At 35.3% G+C, this 23,298-nt stretch overlaps 1 protein-coding gene across 1 annotated transcript in view; it reads right to left on the bottom strand.

Moving 5' to 3' along the window:
• EDIL3 (EGF like and discoidin domains 3) overlaps nucleotides 1–23,298 on the bottom strand; it is a 579,426-nt gene that overhangs the window by 424,674 nt on the left and 131,454 nt on the right. Inside the window, 2 exon segments of the mRNA XM_021007989.2 lie at nucleotides 18,890–18,913; nucleotides 18,916–19,017. Of these exon segments, the coding sequence (XP_020863648.1) occupies nucleotides 18,890–18,913; nucleotides 18,916–19,017 (126 nt within the window).

Genomic DNA, 23,298 nt, shown 5'->3' with positions numbered 1-23,298 from the left:
AAAGACTGTAAAGAGGTCAAAGAGCATGAGAATTGAGAAAAGGCCGTTGGATTTGGCTACTCAGAAATCATTAGTAACTTTGGAGAATAGTTTTGGTGGAATGATAAGGTCAGAAGCCAGATTGTAAGGGTTAACAAGAGAGTGAGGGGAGAAAAAAAAATGGAGGCATCTATTGTAGATAACCTTTTCAAAGTCTTTAGCTACAAAGACTAGAAAATGTACAGGATAGTTATTAGTGGGGATGCGAGGATAAAGTGAGGGTTTTTTCAGGATAGGGTAGACATGTTTGTAGGCAGGAGGGAATGAGCAAATAAACCAGGAGAGATAAGTGAAAAAAAGTAAAAGAGTGGAAATGATGGAGGAAGCAATCTGTTGGAGGAGACAAAATAGAATGGAATCACTTGAACAAGTAAAGGGGTTAGCCTGGGTAAGGAGTGAGACTATTTCACATGTGAGACAGGGGTGAAGGAGATTATAGCATAACACCTCCAAATCATCAAAAATACAAACAAACCCTAAAACAATAAATCACTGTTAGATCAATTGCTTGGTCCTTCTGCCCTGAACAGAGTATGGAAAACAGAAATAATATCTGTTACCCCAAAATGCAATAAGGCTGTGCAGAACATCACAAGGAACTATCTGGAGGTAAAGTTCTTATGAATTAGTGTACCAATCTGAATATTTACTGTTATATGAGAAAATGGATCCTATAAGATTTTTAAAATAGGACAATAAGATTTGGAGTAGAAAGACAATCAGATATAAAAAGTACAAACTTCTCTGATTTTTCTATTAAGAAAATAATTATGCAAATACTAGGTATCAGAATTGTATTTGGACACAGGTTCTCTGATTCCAAGATTTCCAAATTGACCTCTACATTTTTAGTCTTACCTTACAACTCACCACTCACTCTCCCAGGTTCCTATTAAACTGGACTGTTGTATGTTCCCTGAACATGTTTCATGTTTTCTTATCTTTGTGTCTTTGTTCACTACATTTGTTGTGTCTGGGACCCCCCTGCCCCAAACCACTAGCTGGAATACCACTTGGAAATCAAGATCCAGATCAAAAGCACATGTTACATACCCTGCTCCCCTATTAGAAGCATTATTTGTTCTATCAGAACTCCAAAAGCACTTTGTACATATCTATTCACTTACCATGTATTCGTCTGGGGAGGTAGTATGTCATAATGGGTAGGGAGTTGATTTCTGAGCCAGTAAGTCTCAGATTCAAATCTTTCTCTGCCACATACTTGGTGTGTGACCTTGGTAAAGTTATTTAAGATCTGAGTGCCCTAGGTAACTAAGACTATAAATTGCAGAGAAGGTGCCAAATTGAATCATAGAGAAATTTTTCATAGGGTGCTTCCTATACCAAGTTAATCACAGGTTCAGTCCTTATTCCTTATTCAGTTTCTATTCTAGTCATTTGTGTACATGTCTTATTTCCTTTACTAGGCTAGCTCATTAAAGTGAGGGAGTGGTTTTGTTTTGTTTATATTTTGGATTTTTGACTTTGTATCTCCACTAATGACTGTCATAATGATTTGCCCAAAGAAGGTGCTTAAAAATTTATGTTGAAAAATAAAAAAAACCCCTGCCATTTCTACTACAAACAAGCAGCATATCAGATTAGATTGGATGGTTTTTGACCTGATGAAAGCCAGGATGCTTTTATCAAGTGGCTGTGGACCTTCTAGTGATCTTTCTGTGGCTTTTCAATGGAGTCTGTGAATAGAATTGCATTTCTCTGAAATGGTTTCAAAATTATGTTCAATGATTCAAAATAAAGGGAATAACTCTAGTTTTGTCTCATTTTGCTTACTTGAGCATAAAGTTGAGCACTGAATTTTATACAGTTTTCTGATCTCAACAGTAAATGATGTAATGCATTGGTAATATGAAAATAAGATAACTACTGGGGATCATAAAAATCCAACACCTTCTGGACAGTAAACTCGATGTCGTTTACACAGACCAGCCTAGCTATATAAGGAAAAGCTTAACCCTAGAAAACTGATCAGTTGGTGACAAATTCTTTGCTCATGCCAAGCCACATTGCATAAACAAGTAATAATTCATTCCATGGATATTGTTAAGCAACTCATAAATATAGAGTAATTCTCTGGATACTTTAGGAGATTTAAAACCAGGTTAAGAATGTTTCTTGCCTTCATAGTACTTTCAGTCTTCTTCATATTCACACATGTCTATCTGCACATAAGAGCAGTCAAGCTAGCTGATTGAACCAGCAGGGTACCCTGGGGAAGGTACAGGAGGTGTTCTGGGTAAGTCAAACTACCGTCGACACCTTGACCACCATCTCACTTCAGACCCTGATGAAGACAGATGAGGATCATGATCTCAAACATTAAACATAACAGTGTCCCCCAGACTATTTAATCTGCTTCAGGCCCAGCCATTGAAGCCATCATTGAGGGAGGAAACTATTGAGGAGAAGAGGTCCACCTTCCTAATCATCACTAGCAACAACTGCTGACCAACCACCATCAACAGGTAAACACAAGAGCCCTGGGACCTCACTGGTACCATTGGTTCTACTTCCCCCTGGTCTTTATGGCTATCATCTGGGGAAGTAACTTCTATGGATAAGGGGCAACCATACCTATCAACTACCAATCATAGGGTAGACAAGCTAAACTAGTGAAAGAAGCAAGGCACCCCAAGGAAGAGATAGGAAGCAACACATATTAGCCAAGTCAGATCATCACCACCACTGCCTTAAACACTAATTCCCCTCATATTCCTTTGGCAACAGCCCAGGATCCTCATTTCAAGGGCCTTGAGAAGAGCAATACTTCCAGCCAACTACCAGCAGCCATCATTGTGGGGAATTAGCATCTATGGAGATGCAGCCTGGCAGCTGACCCTGCAGGTGCCACAGTCAAAAGCTATTGGAGACAGAAAAGAAACTCCTTGCCCCTGAAGTCCTTGGCACTGTCACATCATTCAACACCAAAGATTCATGTGATTTTATCTGTGGATATGGCATTTGTTTTGCTGCTCTTTCTTAAGGTATCATGGGACCTTTCTATCTGACTTGCCACTAAAATCTGTTAGCTACTCCAATAAAATATGATTCCCCTGAAAGTAGGAACTGTTTTCTTCTTCTACTTGTATCCACAGCACTTTGCACACAGTAAGCACTTAATAAATGGTTCACTTATTCAGTCATTCATAAGCAAAGAGAAACTTCAACATACTGACAGTTTCAAAAAATTTAGAATTGTTTCAATTTATTTTATAAATGGAGCATTTGACTATAAAATATGCAATTGTATATATTTATATACTTATATTTACTGCTATTCTAGAATATATAAATTAATTAGTCAAGAAATTTGCATTAGAGGACCTCTATTGTCTCACCTCCATGAGCCTATGAAACATGATGAATCAGTGTTAGAGTCTCTGAATTCCTAAATAGTTTATATGACGGCTCTAAAACTAAGAATCCTCAAAATAAAATGGTCGACCCATAACATATAAGATTTTTGCTTTTTTCTTGGTAAGGGCACATTTTCTCTATACAATTTAAATTGATCTCAAATCCATGAGCAAGATAGAGCTGATCTTTGCTTGCCTGTGAATAGCTGAACTAAGCTAATGTGCCCTTGACTTGGTTCTGCAGTGAGTTAATGATTGCTGCAGATGTTTCTTTTTTTTTCCTGCCAGCAAAAGTAGAGACTGAAATTAAGTGCCTTCTTTTCAGAGTCATTAGGCCCTCCTCTTAAAAATAGTCAATTTAGCCATATTCTGGTATAAATCAAACCACATTGACAGTGTAATTTCCCTATCTGCAAAACTAGTCTCCCTGGGCTAAATTTTTCCTTAATTGAAATGTCTTTAGAGAACTCAACAGATGCAAAAAATGTGGACAAGCTTAATTTTAAGATAATGCATTGGAAGAAAGAAACAAAATCTTTGCAAAGAAGGCCTCATCTCTAGTCTTGTTAATTTTGGGGACCTTTGCTTAATGATGGTTAATTTCTACCTTGGGCCTCCATTCTTCCTCCATGCTCAGGAATAATCCAGGTAGGCCTTCCATTCAGAAAATTATGTGAAGAATTTAGGATAATAGAATGAAGAACCAATGCCTTCATGAATGCAGGAATTCTTTCTATAACATCCTTCAGAGACAAACAGGTTGTGATTGATCATTTAAAATCACAGGGAATTTTCAATCTAAGCAGCTAGTGTCATCATGGAGAATATATTGGACTTAATGTTCTTCCAACCCCAATTCTCTTTCTACTTCAGTCCATCCTCCACTCTGCTAACAAAGTGATATTCCTAAGAAGAGTGATCGTGTCGACCACACTGCGCCCACTCTCTCCTTTCCTTGATATTTAATAAAAACAAAACAAAACAAACAAAACAAAACAAAACAAAACAAAACAAAAACAAAACGACTGTTGGCTTTCCGTTACCTGAAGGATCAAATATGAAATTCTTTGTGTAGTTTTTCTGAGCCTTTTTAACCAGGATCCTTCTACCTTTCTAGTCTTCTTACATTTTACTCACCTCTAGGTACTCTTTTTTTTTATAAGTTTTACTTATTTTATTTTTAATTTATGGAATAAAACAAGCATTTCTATAACATAATCTAATAAAAAAGGATAATTGTACCTGAAACTGCATATCTATTACATACAACTTATTATTCTTATAAAATATATAAAAAGTTGTCATGTAAATTTCTCTTTTCCCTCCTTCCCACCCTAGATGGCTACCATTAGATGCAAATATGTGTGTGTGTATACACACACACACACACACACACACACACACATATACACACACACATATATACATATATATATATATACATGCAGGCATACATATAATATATATATATATATATATATATATATATATAATATGCAAAATCATTCTATATATACTTCTATTTATCAGTTCTTTCTCTAGATTCAGATAGCACTTTCCTTCATGTATCCTTCCTTATGGCTCCTTGCACAAGACACTCCTTCTAACTTCATTCCTTTTTTACTGGATGTCCCCCATGCCTAAAATTCTCTCAAACTGTAACCTCTGCCTCTTGTTTTCCTGACTCCCTTCAAATCTCAGCTAAGAGTCCATGTTCTGTAGGAAGCTTTTCCCATCCCTCCTTAATGCTAGTGCCACCCCTCTGTGATTATCTCCAACTTACTCCGCACACATTTTGTTTACACCTAGTTGTTTACACACTATTCTAAGTTCCTTGAGGACAGGGTCTGTCTTCACCTTTCTTTGTGTCTTTAGTGCTTAGCACAGTGCCTGGCACAGTTAGCACCTAATAAATGTTTGTACACTTGTTGGCTTGACATTTGCTGACAATGTGGTCATAAGTTAAATCCTGTCTCAGACACTATTTTGTAATGTGTTTTTTGTTTGTTTTTTGCTTTTTGGTGAGGCAATTGGGTTATGTGACTTGCCCAGGGCCACATAACTAGTAAGTGTCATGTGTCTGAGACAGGATTTGAATTCATTTCTCCTGACTTCAAGGCCAGAGCTCTATCCACTGTACCACCTAGCTGCCCCTATTGTATAATTTTGGAAAAGTCATTTAAGATCACTGAATCTTTGTTTCCTCATTTGTAAAATAGGAATAATAATAATAATACAACACCTACTTTTCTAGGTTGTTATGAGGATCAAATGAGATAATGTACATAAATTGTTGTTGTTCAGTTGTTTCAGTCCCATTCAACTCTTCATGAGCCCATTTGGTATTTTCTTGGCAAAGATAATCAATTGGCTTGCCATTTTCTCCTCTAGCTCATTTTACAGATGAGGAAATTGGTGGAAGCAGGGTTAAGTTACTTGTTTAGTAACTTAGGGTCACATAGCTAGTATCTGAGGCCAGATTTAAACCCAGGTTTTCCTGACTCCAGGCCTGGTGCTCTACCCACTGCACCACCTAGCTGCCCCAATTTGTTGTCATTCATTTGTTTCAGTCATGTCCGACTCTTTGTGCCCACCCCCCGACAAGACTGTCCAAGGTTTTCTTTTTAAGGATACTAGAGTGGTTTGACATTTCCCTTATCAGTGGATTAAGGCAAACAGACTTGCCCATAGTCACCCAGCTAGTAAGTATTTAAGGCTGGATATGAACTCAGGTCTTCCTGATTCCAGGCCCCATGTGTTATCCACTAAGCCATAAATAAAGTCCTTTGCAAACCTTAGTATTATATAAATGTTAGCTCACAAGGCAATCCATCACCTTGTTCGGACAATTGTGTCCTTTAGTGTCCCAGTCTTAGAATGAGAAAATTTGAATTTCAATCCTGCCTCTGACACTTAAGATCTATGGGACCTTTGGCTAGTCATTTAATTTCTCAGTGCCTCAGTGTTCCTTTCTGCACATGTATATAATTACATATACAATTGGATCTTTGTGAGAAAATAAAATCATTCTGTGTGAGATACCTACATACACACAAGCAAAGTATTATTACGAGTAAGTTTTTTTGCTGAGCTAAACATCTGCTGTTCTAGATCCTTGTAGTCTTCATTCTGTCCTGTAGAATAACATGGAATAAATTTATGCACTCCTTCACATGAACCCAGGTTAATATTTGGTAATTATCATTTCTTCTCTGTGTTTCTTACATAATGTATTTTGCAATTCCTTCAACATGACAGAAACCCTTCTTTGTAAGCATCCTTGTTCACCAGTGTTCCTTTTAAAATAAAGTACTCAGAATGAAAAGTCATCCTTTAGGTGGAAAGGAGAGGAGAGCTGTTTGGAATTTTTTCTTTATTTCAGTCTGGTCACTCCCTCACCTTCCAACCTTTGCTAAATCCACTGAGTTAGTAATTAGCACTCATTTGCACTAATGTGTCAGATTCAAGCCCTTTGAGTTCATCCTTCAAACTCATCCCCCTGGAGTTAAGGCTTTCTTGGAGGAATTCCTGCTGAGAGCAACCAAGATAATTAAACTTGTGAAAAAAAAAAACCTGATTTATTTTCTTCTGAAGCTTATGTGTAAACACATAAGGAAACCCAGAAAGAATTATTTATTCAGGAAAACAGAAGGCTGAAACAGAAATTAATAACATCTTGGGCATATATTTAACACAGTTGATGGTTAGCAGATGATAGGTGAGAATTAGATAAGTATAGAACGTAATATCAATCAATCAATCAAAAAGCAGTTATCAAGAGCCAGCTCATTGTGCTAGGTGCTAGAGTTATAAATAAAAGCAATCCTTATTCGTAAGGAGTTTGCAATCTAATGGGAGAAATAATAAGTACATATATAAATTTTTTAGCATAATTATAAAGCAAAAATACAAATATACAATGGTTAGTTGCAACATAATTTCAGAGGGAGAACAATTTCAGAGGGAGGGTGGAGATCAGGAAACATTCCATTCTGAAGTTGTTGCTTGAATTGCATCCTAAAAGAAGACAGATCCTCTATAAGGCTGAGGTAAAGAAGAAATTCCAGGTCAGGGGGTTGGTCAGTGCAAAAGAGATGCAACATCAGGTATGAGGATCTGAGAAAAAGTCAATTTGGTTGGACCGCAACTGGAAGCCAAAGAAGTTTATGGAGCAAGGGAAACACATGGTAAAATCAGTGCTGAAAGAAAATTAGGTTTGTAGCAGTGTGTAGAATAGACTGAAGTGGCAAGACATTTGAGGCAGGGAAAACAACTAGGAAGCTGTTGAAATAATCTAGATGAGAGGCAATTAGGGCCTGATTTAAGGTTATATTTTTTTTGGATGGAAAGAGGATGTTAGATTCTTGAGGTTTTGCAGAGCAGAAAGATCAAGATTTGACAAATGATTGTTGGGTAAAGGGGAGTGAGAAGTTGGGGTAATATGAATAGGGGAAGTGGCCTGGGAGACCAGAAGGATTGTGATACCTTCAGTCAGAACTGGAAAGTTTAGGAGAGAGGAGATTTGTGGGAAAATGCAATGAGTTTGGTTTGGGATATGTTATATTCAAGATATTTCCAAGACAAGTGTGAAAATGCACTAGGCAATTGTTCTTATGGAACTGAAGGTCAGGAAAGAGAACAGGATTAGAAAGCTGTCTGTCTATCTACTATCTATCTGTCTAATTATCTATTTTCATATGTATAGGTAGGTATTAATAAGTAGACAATTAGACAAAGATAGATAATAGATAGGTAGATGGATGGATGAGTAGATGAATGGATGTTTTTGTTAAGTCATTTTTCAGTTATGTCCAACTCTTTGTGACCCAATTTGGGGTTTTCTTGGTAAAGATACTGGAATGGCTTTCCATTCACTTCTCCAGCTCATTTTACAGATGAATAACTAAGGCAAAGAGGGTTAAATGTCTTGTCACACAGCTAGTAAGTGTCTGAGGCAAGATTTGAATTCATCAAGATGAACTCTAGGAGGCAGCTAGGTGGCTCAGTGTGTACAGTATCGGCCCTGGAGTCAGGAGGATCTGAGTTCAAATCCAGCCTCAGAGACTTGACACTTAACTAGCTGTGTGACTCTGGGCAAGTCGCTTAACCCCATTGCCTAGCAAGAAAAAAAATAAGTGAACTCTAGTTCCTGCACTCTATCCACTGCTCTTCTGATAGATGATAGATTAGGTAGATGGGTAGGTAGATATGTAGGTAGGGAGGGAGGGAGATAGAAAGATAGATAGATAAAGTTCTCTGCACACAAATAATAGCTAACTCCATGTATTGGGAGCTGCTGAGGTTACTGAAAGAAGAAAAGAACTGATGAGGTTTCTGAAAGAGAGAAGAAAAGAAGGCTTAAGGCAGAACTTTGGAGAGAACCCACAATTACAGAGGACAATATAAATAATGAGGCAGCAAAGTAGATAAAGAAGACGTAGTCAGAAAAACAAGCCAAGAATTAGAAGAGAGGAGTGTCATGAACATCAAAATCAGAGAGCATGTCCAAGAAGAGAAAGTAGTCAACAGTGTAAATGTAGCATAGGATAAAAAGTATGAGGGACTGAGAATACACCATGAGATGTGGCAATTAAGAGATCATAAAGATGGATTTAATTTGCTTGTTTTGAAAATTTTGGACAATTAGGTTGAAAATAATTATAGGAATGATTTTGATTTAGGCCAAGAGATGGCTAGATAGAAACTCATTTTTTGGTTACACAACTTAAAAGGGACAGCTAGCACACTACATGAAAGTCAGAATTCAAGTAAGATGAAATTTAATGAGGACAAATGCGTAATTCTACACTTGCATTCAAGAGATCAACATCACTAGTAAAATATGGGGGAGGCATGGTTAGGTAGAAACTTGTCCAAGAAATATCTGGAAGTTTTAATAATAGGGGACAGAAAGGTAGCCTTGAACCCAGGAAAACTTTACTTGGCTGATAAAAACTGAGCTTTACCCTGGGGAAATTACTTATTTTTCTAGTTCTCTAGGTAGCCCTCAAATACAATTAAGTCATAGAGAAGGTACTGACTTGAATTGGTAGAGGTAGCTTCCTTCAACCATTTTTTAAATGTCGAATGATGTTCAAGCAAACCTTCACAAAGAAAGAATCATGCTCACTTACCTCCTTCATGGCAGACACAATGCCATTAACTTATTTTCCATTCCCTATTGTCCCTAGTCTGTGAAACCATTGACCTCTACAAAGGGCAGAAGTGTCTTCTCAAACGTCTAGGTGGTATTGGCTGAGAGAAAGCTAAAATCTATTCTTATTCCATCCCCAGTGAAACTGGAAGACAGATGTTCAACATCATTGTCCTTTCATGTACTACAACACTGGTTCCCAATCTGTGGTTCCTGACCCTATGCAGGACCGTGGATTTATCTGAAGAACTTCCTATTAAATGTGCATTTCCTTAATCAGTAGTCACAAATGGAAGAATAACTATCATGTGGGGTGAATGGTACTTTTTGACATTAAAAAAGGGCCTTCAAAAAGTTGGAAACAGCTGCATTAGAAAATTACAATAAACTTCTTTGTTCATCCCCTTCCTTTTATTAGACCTCTTTAAGCTTTCCCTGAATATTACCATTTCAGTTAACCTAAGCCTGCTCAATAGTTATCCAAAGTAGATATTTAGAACCAAAGGTGTATGTTTACTTCTGCAGAATGTTTTCCCTCAGAGTCCAGACTACACTGCCTTTTTCATAATTTACATTATGACTGATGGCCCACGAGAATCTATTAGATTATATTGACATAGACAAGCCCAAAAAAGGTGTATGTTCACTGTACATTATTTTATAAAGTCTTTAAATTATATCAATCAACCTACTAGCCCAAAAAATAAACCCTTCATCTCAATGCATCATTAAACTATTCTCAAGTAAGCTTATCCATTGCTAAGGGGAATATGAGTCAACGTTCTTTTCTGTGGGGGGCACAACCACCACAGTGAGTGAAAGTTGCTCAATCAAAAATAACTCTCATAATTCTCATCATTCTCAGGGGATGCTGACTAATGCTTCCCCCATCCAAATGGGGCTTATTGATCTTACTGGCAGAACATGATATAAAGTCACCTTTGAAACAAAGCTATTTATAGAAATAACAGTTGGTAATACTTCAATCACTCTCTAACATTCAATTTGATTAATATTTAACAGGTTCTGAGAGACACTGTTAGGTGCTAAAAATATTAAAACATATATATTCTATAATATGTATTTGAATATATGTGTGTGTATATATACGTATATATATTTGTATATATATGTATATGTGTATGTATTCTAATATATACAGCACCTGCTTTCAAGGAGCTTATATTTTAGTGGGAAGGAACAATGGATACACATAGATAAGTTAGAAGATGATTAAGTTCATTGAAAAGTTCAAACTAGGTGGTCTGAATAATCCATAGAAGTTCAAGAAAAGCCTCATGAAGGAGATAGCAGTTGAGCCGGGCCTAAGATCCACCATCTGTCTCCAGGGGTAGGATTACAATGCTTGATTATACCATTATTAACTAGTGATTAATTAGCAATACTTTATTGTGTCATAGACATTTTAGACTTGGTGGTTAATGAATCTAAATGTAGAAGAGGATGAATAATAACCATTATCTCTTAGGATCTTTGAGAACCAGGTTACTATTGATAATCAATCAGCAAGATAAGAATATGTAGCAATTGCACAGGATTTTACAAATTGGAGAACATAGTTTAAGGATATTATATGTCACTTTAAAAGACTGGCCTGCAGTTTGTGCTTTGCTGGCAAGGAAAAAGACTGCTTTGATGAATCTCTTACCTAATAAAAATCAGGTATTCCAGGAATTGCTGTCAGAATTGGCACTTTGGAAATGTTAATTCTTTTTCTTGTTTACATTTATATCGATCAGAATATATAAGGACACTCCCATACCCTTCTTGGAATATTCAATTGACCTGTACTCATGGGAACCACTCTGTCTTAACACAAGATCTTTAGCTTTCTCCCTGCCCTCTATCCAGGGAGATCCAGCCAAGAAAGGCATGTAGCATGATAAAGGGGAGGATGGGAGTTGACTTCAGGTCCTCCACTGGAATGACCTGGAAGTTTGGTGGGAGCTGGTGTCTAGCAATAAGCTTAAAGATTCATTTTAATGATTTCACTATAGTGTAAAACATGACCACCCAGACATAGAAATGATGATCTAGAGAAATGGGACTGGGACAGCCCACATGCAGACTGTCAGGGTTCATAAACCATAAGTTTTCCCTGATCTCCACCCACTGGTACCAGCCTACCTTTCCAGACTTCTTTCACATTAAAATCTTTGTTCTCTACATTCCAGGTAAAATTGTCCCCTGAAATTAGCATCACATTTCCCACATTGTGCCTTTTCACAGACTGTTTCGTAATGACTTATATGCAATCCCTGCTTACATCTGTTTCTTATAATCCTTTGCTTCCTTCTGGACTCAACTCACATGCCAGCTTTTAAGGAAAGGTGTCCCTGATCCCATAAGTTTTCTTTCTTTCCTCAAAATATCTAGTATTCATTTATCTGTTTGCCTGTTGGATTCCTCATTATAATGTAAAGTCCTAGAAGGCAGAGAATCCTTTTTAGTTTTGCTAGTGTATCCCTAGACCCTTGCACATGCTTTCTTTGTATGTGGTAGTTCTGAAATTCATGTTTGTTGATTTTAATTAAATTGAATAAAAAATATTATTTTACTTTGTTGTAAATACAAATAAATTTAGAGATAGCATAAAACAAACAAATAGAAAACTTTAAAACATTCCAAAAACAAATATATGTATATAAAAAAATCCCCTTTACTTATTCAGATGCCATTTCATCATACACTGCACTTTTCCTGAATAAACACTAGCTGAGTCTTCCCTGAGTACAGTAAAAAAATAAAAATAAACCAATAAATCAATAAATAATGAATCTTAGTGTCACTGATGATAATTCATCCTCATGGCTATAGGCAGCTTGGAAATTTCTTAGTAATCACCCCTGGCTACACAGCTTTGGATCAATTACTTTGCCCACTATAGACTAGCTCTCATTAAGATAGTGCCAGGGAAGACTTGACTCAATCAGGAAATCTTCTCTTTTCATCTAAGAGTCAGTCTTAAAAAGACCTGACACCTCCTTCTTATAATTTCCTTCACTATGCTGACAACCTAAGTGAAATTTGCAGAATCTTCTCATTTGGTATACAAAGTTCAGTCATCCAAAAATAGCTTCACCTAGCCCAAGAGATCTACTCAAATACCTTACCATTCTGACACTGTTTAACCACTAACCAGGGGGTCTTTAAGACACAAAGTCAAGCTATGCTGCACTACTTGGAATACTAATACTGACCATCTTCAGAAAGTCAAAGACATTGTGCGAATGGCCTGTGAAATAAGCCAATGGAACTTAAATAAAGAAAATATTCAGTAGATCTAGAATAATTACCACACCTTTACTTTTCCCAGATAAAATAAAATGAGGAAAATTCTAATAACAAATTAAAGTAGTTAGGTTAATGAAATTTTAAGTTGGTTTAAGAAAGGGAGTACAAAATGGACATTATATTATTGGTTAGCAGCCTGGCAAAGGGGATAGAAAGGAAAGTTCAGAACAGGAAGAACTGGGCTGCAGTTCTGCTTGTGAAACATATTGTAAGCTTGACCCAGGTCAAGCCATTAACCTCTTATTTCCCTAGGTAAATATTTAAGATAACAATGGTGATGATGATAATGACAATGATGATGATGATGATAGCAGCTTATATTTACCTAGCACTTTAAGGTTTGCAAAGTGATTTATATATGTTAACTCATTTGATAATCATAACAATAATGTAGGTGCTATTATTATCTGCATATTAGAGAAAAGAAAACTGAAGCACAGAAAGCTTAAAGAAGGACTACACAAACTGCGGCCCTGAGGTGACTTGCAGCATGCCAAAGGATTTCCAGCCACCACAAAAAAAAAATATAGAGGAAAACATCCTTTGTACCAAGAGGAAATCATTTGGTGCAAGGGCCTAGGAACAGCCCACGATCTACAAGTTGTGCAGGCCTGGCTTAAAGTGACTTTGCCCAATGTGAAATAACTAGCAAGAATCTGAGGTAGGATTGAATTCAGGTCTTCCTGACTCCATGTCTTACACTTTATCTGCCATATCACACCAAAAAGTTTTAGAAAAATTGTCCATCTATATTACTCTAGAGAATGTTCTTACCAAGCAGTCTCCATACCAATGAAATAAAAGGTCCAGAACAACATTACTGTATATACCTAGGTTCTGGGAAACTTTTTTGGAAAGATAAAAAAAAATAGAGGCAATGAAGTATAGAGAATAACGTTCTGGACTTGCTGTGAAGAATGCCTGGATGTGAATTCTACCTTAGATGCTAGTTTTGCATCACTAGGAAAGGGATTTCGGTTCTCTGTCTCATTTTTTCCCTTGGTCAAATGCAAATAATAATAATGTATATCTTACAGAGTTGTTGTGACGATGAAATAAAATAAATAATGTAAAAGTCAATTGCAAACCTCAAGTATTATATAAAAGTGAAAATTTTGTAACATCATTGTTATTGTTGTTGTCATGAGAATAGGATTTCAATCCTTCATGTTACATTCTCTTTGATTCTGCATGTCAATTAATTTCCCTTAAACTTTGATCTTTTACCTGTAAAATGGGGTTCAAATTTGTGACATTAAGTACCAGTTACATGTTGGGGCAAATCTCGGCAAATCTGCAAGCACTATACTAACGTGAGCTATAGAGAAGAAATAAAAGGAAATAAAGTTACCAAATGTACTAGTGTGTTCTTGTATACAAAAATATCACCGATCTTCCATCAGTAATATGCACACTTTGGATCACATTTCCAGTAGTGCTGATGTCTTGATAGTTTTTCACCCAAAGCTCCTAATATCCAAGGGTCTGTATTGGAATAGTAGGCCAAATAGTTTGAAATATTTTTCTTGCTCATTTTCTGATTCTTAAAAACATAGTGAGTATATTATTTTTATTTGTTGACTATAGACACTGTACTCCCATTACTGAAATGAAGTCAAATTGTATGTAGTATCAGTTGCAAAACTTTTTCTCATATTTAAGTTTCATTTATTGAAGTACACAATTGACTAATCAGTAAGTATTTTTTAAGCATCTACCATGTTCCAGTTTATGTTGTAGGTTCTGGGGATATAAAGAAAAAAAGAAACTGCACTTTCAAGGAACTTACATTCTAGTAGAATAGACAGCATGTAAATGTATGAGCATATTAAAAATGAATTCATATAGGATGATTTGGAAGGAGGGGAATACTCCAGCTGAAACTATTAGGAAAGGTCTCATGTAGTTTGCAAGATTTGAAAGAACTAGTTATTCTAAGTGGCAGAGGTGAGTGAATATATTCCTCATATTGGACAGAGCCAATTCAAAAGAATAGGGTATTTCACCAGGTTTCTCTCCTCTCTCTTCTCTCTTCTCCCCCCCCACATACACATGTGTAATACAGTGCACATGTATATCACATGTCATGTGCATATTATATTTATATGTATACATGCATGCATATACATAGCCACACACAAAACACATGTATTTGTATGTGCATATATGCATATGTTTTGTGTATGTGCATGCATGCACATACACAACATGCACATACGTGTATGTATGTATATATGTGCATGTTCATGCTCACTAACTTATCTGGTGGGAATACTAACTACTAACATGGATGGCTAAACCTATATATCCATTATCAGTAGTTTTGACTGAAACACAAAAAGAGATTCTGATGGTGAGTGACACATTGGTCAGTCATTTCTTACTCTGGAGATCTGCTGTTGTATTCAATAAGCATCTAAATAAAGATGAACAAATTTAAAGATGACAAATTTCAGGAGAGAATTGGAAACTTTCCTTTTTCCTCAGAGAAACACATTGGTAATCTTTGAGGCAGTAGTTGGAAAATGAAAAGTCATTCTAGAGCTACTAGAAATAAGTTTTGATAAATTTTAAAAAAAACCTTTTTTGCAGGGGGATGGGGAAGAGGAAGATGATGAAAAGACTTTTACAGAAGTAGATAAAAGTAAAAGAAATATGAGTGGGTACTGTGGGAGGGTGACAGGATTGCTTCTTTGATAGTGAACACATACTCAGGTAAGTGAGTTTCTCCAAGGCTTCCCTTGGCACAGAGAGACATTAGATGAAAGAAGCATTGTCTACCAGAGGGGGCAAGAGCTTTAGATTCAATTGCAACATGATATGTTGTGAGCAAAGAATAAAATGGCAAAATCGGATAAGGATCTCTTTGAAAGAAGTAGCCTTCAAATATGGGATAGCTACTGCAAAGTAATAAGGTTTAGGTTAATTCATGAGGAAGCTTTTTCACTAAGAATAGCCATCATTTGAAATGTTCTGCCTCCAGATGCACTGTACTAAGGAGATTAGATGTCTGACTGTATTTTCCTTGCACACATGAGAGGAATAATTTTCAAAATTGGGATAAAAATATTTTTTTTCTCCAGTACATCTAGGAAGAGATGTTTTCATTCCTTTGGAATCTGAGATATTAACTAACCTTGGAGCAAGGGACCTTAGAACTTCATAGAATCTTAGAATTTTAATATTGAGCTAAATCAGATCTTAAAGACCTCTCCACCATCTTTGGGGATTTTGTGTTACTGAAAACACAGCTATCACTGGGACTTGAGGAGAGTTCAAGTGTTCTTTTCTTTTTTTTTTTTAAGACCTTATCTTCAAAACACCAAATGTTGCTTGTTAATGTAAAATCCTAGCCTGCCTCCGTGCATTCTGTACTGAGAGACCTGCCTAACGGTGTGGAAATAATTATCTGAGTAGAGCAAGTCCAAGCAAAGTAGCTGATCGTGAAGCTGAAAAAGCATTTTGAGCTTTAATGAATTAATGATTCAGATATTTTGTCCCATAATTATATTCAATGTTTGATGCACTTTAGAGGTTTTTTGTTGTTGCTGTTGTTGGATTTTTGTCTTTGTTTTGTAATGGGACTTAAGGTATTTTGTAATGCCAATGTGCTCACTGATTGATTAACTTATTCATTTGTTCAACAAACACTGGTTGAATGCTTACTGACTATGCTCCAGCACTGTGCTATGTGGCATAACAGTTAAAAAGAGGGATGAGACAAAGACTCTCTTCTCATTATTTATTAATTTCTAAAACCTCAAACCCAAGTTGTTTGATTAAATTGAATTTAAATTTGGTCTACCCTCAGGGACTTTTTAATTGAAAAAAAAATCACCCAATTGCACTATGTATGTGTGCTTGTATGCATGTGTGTATATACACTTCTATAGACACACAGACACACACATGCACACACATACATATATATGTATATATACATATTAATGTAGGAGAAAAATATTTAATGCAAAGAGCTATTATTTTAGATACATGTTAAAGTTGTTGAATACAATTCTATTATTTTCCACAGAACCCCAACCTCTAGGCAGCCTAGGGAATGATGATTCAAACACATATCAAGCACATTTTTTTAAGGATCCTATAGCTAATTCCTATGCATTCAAGTATTACGTGGAACACATCATGAAAATCTCTGTCCCCGATAAGAACTTAATTTTTCAATTACTATGCATCTGAAAGACCTGGAATTGAAAATGATGAACCAAGATGCATTTTGAATTTTGCAAAAAAAAATCCAAAATGTTATACTGATAGAATATGGTATGCTTAGTACATGAAAGATTTCTGTTATGTGATATCCTTTCTCATATAATGAATAACATTTATTTTTGTTCCTTTGAAAATGACACAAAAATAGTCAAATATTCCTCTACCAATGCCTCCTGTAAAGCACAACAATCTAATGAAAACAATTTCTCAACATTTAAAACAAGTTGTTTGGGTTTGGCTCTTTTATAAAGATATAACCCCAAACAAACAGCAGCCTCCATCTACCAGAAGCCAGAGGTGTTTCAATCTGGGGAAAATGGGACATAAGTACTCATTTGGATTCTGTTCAATTTATCACAGTGTTTGATGCTCTTTAAGAGTAATATATTTCTTTTACTTTTTTTGTTTTGTTTTATGAAAATGTTTTTTCCCCATTTATTTCGTGCTAAGAATATGCATTACCATTATTTGCTTCAGAAATACTCATTCTTTTTACCCTGAAAATGTGGGTCTCCAATGAAACTCTGAACTTTAATTGTCCATCTTCCCTCTGTTTAAGATTAGGTCTCTCTGTATAGCAAATAATGAGAAGCCCCAAGGTCCTAGTAGCTTGTCAAAAATCTTAAAATGAATTATCTTAGAATTGAATTGAAAGAAAGTGCTATTTCTCAGCTATAGTTTAGTGATCCTCTAAGCAATAATGGGTAAACACCAAAGCAATCATTAAATATATTGGTAAAATCTGTTCAAGGTTCAAGTAGCATCACGTCCGACAATCATGGGCAAAATACAGAGAATAACTACTTTTATTCTTGATAAGATGGCAACCATAACCCTAGACTTCTACCCTTCCATTACCCTTTCTTCTTTCTTTCTTTCTTTCTTTCTTGCTTTCTTCTTGCTTTTTCTTTTGCTTCAAAACATGCTTCCCAATAACCTTAACCTCTAAAAGTATGCTCAAAAACCTTATATTAGCTGACATAATTTTAAGCCATGAAGGCAAAACGTTTGTGTATTTCAAAGATGTGAAGTTTTCTTCTTCAGAATTGACATGAAGAGTAGAGAGAGTTTAGGGAGGCTATCAAATGTGTGCCTAAAATCTGAGAGGAAATTTTTGCTTATTTGTATTATGCCATTTTACAAGGATGAATACTTGTTAGAGAGCAATTTGTGTGTCCAAATGAGGGTCACTTATTAAAAAGCAATTCAATCATTTCAAAGGAGGAAAAACAGTTTCAAATTTGCTGAATTGGAATGGAATCTTTAATAATATGTACATTTATTGAAAAGTAAAATTTTGAAAAATGCTTTTTTTAACTTCCTATAATGGAAAGGTTGTACCTGATCATTTCATTAGAAAAAAGATAGGTAGAATCATTCACAAAATACTTGGACATTTTCAATACTCTATTTAGATAAGATGTGTATTTCTTCCAAACAAATTGGTTTTGGAATTATGTGCCATTGAGGCTACATGTTCTTTTTATAAAAATATTTGGGCTGTGTGCAATTGTTAATGTTTGAAGTAATAATGCATTTTATTTGACTTTTTAAAATGCCTACCAATGCAGTTGTATTTATCAATTTTTGCAATGTTGAGAAGTTAAAAAAAAAGATAAAATATAATAATCAAACACAGAAAAGACAGCCAAATACAGAATGTAGCTACACCTACACAAAATGTGCACATTGCATCATAGCCAAACTCATGCATATATCAAATAAAGAAACTATTCAGACAACCATTAAAGTGTTCAAATCTTGCACTTACCAACCTCCACAACACTAGAGCATTGGGATCTGTGAAGCCATCAGGGCATGCACAGGAAAAAGATTCATCAGCCAGTTCTGTCAAACAGATTCCTCCATTTTCACATGGGTTGGAGTCACAAATATCACCTGTGGATTGCAGGAACAAGTACTGAGTTTTTCATTCATCCCATCAATCCCATCCAAAGGGACTATCCATCAATAGGCAGAGATTCTATAGTATTTAGCTTTATGCAAGTAGCCTTCTGTAGATTTATTGCTACCTCCTTCTAGAACAAAGGTTCCATGAAATGAAATCCATATAAATGTGTGATTTAAATATGGCATGAAAATATCTTTTTGTCATTTGTTTGTGTTTTGAGATGTTGAAGTAGAATAAAGAAAACATCATTAAAACAAGAAGCAATAATATTGACCCTTTTATATTGAAAAGCATATTTAATTGCTGTTTGTTAAGTTTAAACAAAAAAGGGGCAGCTACGTGGTACAGTCGATAGAGCACTGGCCCTGAATTCAGTAGGACCCGAGTTCAAATCCGGCCTCATACACATGACACTTACTAGCTGTGTGACCCTGGGCAAGTCACTTAACCCCATTGCCTAGCCAAAAAATAAATAAATAAAAGTTTAAAGAAAAAAGTAAATAAAAAAAATAACAACGGATATGTTGAATACAGAGAAGCATGAGAAGACCTATGGAAATGAATTCAAAGTAAAGTAAACAGAACTAGGGGAAACAGTATACACAATACTGTAATAGTATAAATGGAATGCAATAAATGTAATCAATTATATTGAATTAAAATGAGTAAATTTGTCTTGGAAAAAGAGGTGAAAATATTACTTCCCTATATTTTTTTCAGAGGTAGCAAACTATGGATGTGGCACACTCATAGTTTCAACCTCTAAAAATAATACTATTTTGATGTCCTTGTTAGTTGTTTTAATTAAATTAAATTTATTTTTGGTTAAATTTTAATTTCCAAGCTGTCTCCCTCCCTCTCTCTGTACCTCTCATTAGAGGCTGCTATTTGGCATACACACACACACACACACACACACACACACACACACGTATATATATGACTGCATGTAAAACCATACTATGCATACTTCTGTTTATCACTTCTTTCTCTAGAGGTGGATAGCATTTTCCTTCATAATTCCTTTGTAGTTGATTTGAATATTTATAATACTCAGAATAGCTTAGTCATTCACAGTTATTCTTTGAACAATATTGTTGTTACCATAGCCAATGTTCTCTTTATTCTGCTCATTTCACTCTTCATTATTTCCTGCATGTCTTTCCATGGTTTTTTCCTAAAATCAACCTGCTCATAATTTCTTACAGGACAGTGGCATTGTGTTACAATCATATACCACAATGCATTTAGTCATTCCCCAATTAATGGGCATCACCTCAATTTCCACTTCTTTGCCACCACAAAAAGAGTTCCTATGAATATTTTAGAGCAAATAAGTACTTTTCCTTTTTTCCAGATCACCTTGAGAAACAGACCTAATAGTGGTATTGCTGGATCAAAGAGTTATACACAGTTTTATAACTCTTTGGGCATAATTCTAGATTGCTGTAAAAAATGGTTGGATATATTCACAATTCCACCAAAAGTGTATTCATGTCATGTGAACTCTTTATGAGCTCTTTATATATTATTTGGTAAACAATTTCTTTCAGAGCACTCTTAAATGTGCACACTGATTTAAATGTGTTTCTGATTTCTTAAAAAAAAGATGTAAAATTCCTTCTTCCTTATACGTTGACCTCTTCTCTGCACTTTGTAGTCATATAGAGCTGTCTGTGGCATTGGAAGGTTGAGTGACTTGCCTAGCATCATTTATTCCATGTATATCAAAGACAGGTCTCAAATCCAGGTTCTTCACTCAGAAGCAAATCTTAGTTCCATTATACCAAAGTATCATTTACTAAATATGAAATGTGTATGTGCATATATACATATATATGTACATATTTGCTTCATTAGTTTGTATTCTAATTTTATTGGAAGCTAATTTAAATTTCTTATTTGGGTTGGAGATGAATGATACCATGACCGTAGATAAAAATCCTACAATTATTTTGTATCAAAATCCAATAAATTTCATTGTAACAGTGCTTCACAGTACATCTGATTTTTCCTGTTTTTATGTTTATAAGATAATTATTTGAAAATACTATGCTCAGTCTTACACCACTATCATGTTGATCATTGATAATAATATTCAGAAAATGTTAGTAATTTGGAAATTGTATAATGGAATTCAATAAATAAATTATTCATAAAAAGCATTTCTTAAGAACCTACTATGTTCCAGGAACTAGATACCAAGACAAAAAGGAAATAGTACTCGCCTTCAAAGACTCCTATTATGGAAACAAATGTGTTTGTATACATATATATGTACATCTACATGTATACCTACAGAGCAATGATTAAATAGGAATAGCACTAGCAATTGGGAGAGCGAGATCAAGATCAGGGAAGACTGGTAAAAGGTGATGCCTAAAGCACATTGTAAAGGAAATGAAGAATTCTTTTATGTGGAGGTGAAGAGAAAGGGTTTTTACTGGCACAAGAGATGACCAGTGCAAAGACAGAAATGAAGAATGGAATGTTATGTGGGAGAAACAAGGAGAAAGCCAGTATGGCTTTGTTGTTAAAAAATAGTTGAAATGAGGCTAGAAATAAAGTTTGAGAGAAGGCTATGAAGGCTTTTAAAAGACCAACAGAAGGTTATATTTGATTCTATAAAGAACACAGATGAGTACAGGAACAACATAGTCCACTTTGCACTTGAAGACAATCATCTTTGCACCTTCATAGAAGATGGATTGGAGTGGAGAGAGACTTGAGGCACAGAGATTAGTCAAGAGGACATTGTGATGGTCCAGGCAAATGGTCTTGAGGGACTGAACCAAGGTGATAACTTTAGGAATAGAAACACAGGATTGGATGTGAGACAATGAAGTTGAAATTACAATATTTGGCAATCGATTGCATATTATGTTATGAGGGATGGTGACAGAAGGCAGAATTTAAAGGGTTGAAGAGTGAAGATGAGGTAATAAAGAGGACACAGTGAGTACAAGTAATACCTTGTTATAGATGGAAGTTAAATAACACCATCAACCTGGGTTCATAAAGCAGCAAGTTCTTAAATGATTGACTCTATTATTAGTAGCAAATGATTACCTGTAGTTGTGTGAGACAAATGATTTTGTAAGTATGTTTTTTTTTAATTCATTTTTGTGGCTGTGTTCCACAGTTTCAGTCATGTCCTACTTTTCATGAATATATTTAGAGTTTTCTTGTCAAAGATACTGGAGTGGTTTGCCATTTTCTTCTGCAGCTCATTTTATAGATGAGGGACTGTAGCAAATAGGAGTTAAGTGACTTGTCTAGGGTCACACAGCTTATAAATGCCTGAGGACAAATTTGAACTCAGATCCTCCTCATTCCAAGCCCAGTGCTCTATCCAGTGTGCCTTCTAGATTTTTATTTTTGTTTTATCATTTCTATGATTCTATTTTCTGTGATTTATTATAATCCTAAGCTAGGGGTGTGTATCTATATTTTTGCAGGCTGGCAAGCAATGAATTTTATTTAAAAAAAATTTTCATGCTTCTGATTTAGGAAATTAATTTGCATAGACTAGGAGTGCTATATGGCTGCCATACATCTGTAACAACTTGGCTAATGTGATGATGTAAGAATTATTATTTTCAATGGCATTTTGCCCAAAACTATATTGTACCTCAGCAATATAAATGTGTACTTTCTGTACATCCAGATTTAAATTCTATCGTGTCAGAAATTCAGATGCATTGGGAATATGTCCATCAAAATAAATTGAGAAATACATAAAAAACTTTATGATCATTTCTTAGAGAAGTTTAACTGATATAAAACTGTTTGTGCAAGGAAAAGGCCCCCAAAAGCCCAGAAACTGCCTAAAGGAAAATACTTGATCAATTTATCAGAGTGAGGAGCATGGGAGTGAGATAGAAAGATAATAAATTTGTGTATTAAAAAAAATAAAATAAGGTGTAATTTCATTTGCAAAAAAAAAACTCAAATGAGAGGGTGGGATTGAGAATGATGAAAGATTCTAAACAATATCACTTCAAAAAACAAAGAAAAGTTGTTGGGGGGTACAGAAGATTCAGCTTAGATCCACCAAAGAAGAAACATTTACAATTATTTGTAGAGGAGATTCAAAAAAAGATTAAAAAAAAACTATGCAAAATCTAAAAAATTTGATAGCATTTCTCTGATTTATTGCTATCGTTAACGATAATGTAAGAATGACATTTGAACCCCAATAATTCATTTCAATTTAATTCAATAAATATTTCTCAAGCATTTACTATGTGCCAGTTGCTGTGCTAATA

This window comes from Phascolarctos cinereus, unplaced genomic scaffold (genome assembly GCF_003287225.1).
Source record: "Phascolarctos cinereus isolate Bilbo 61053 unplaced genomic scaffold, phaCin_HiC Scaffold_4;HRSCAF=312, whole genome shotgun sequence".
Taxonomy (NCBI): Eukaryota; Metazoa; Chordata; class Mammalia; order Diprotodontia; family Phascolarctidae; genus Phascolarctos; species Phascolarctos cinereus.
Note: the sequence above shows the minus strand (reverse complement) of the source record. Positions and strands in the feature narration are given on the sequence as shown.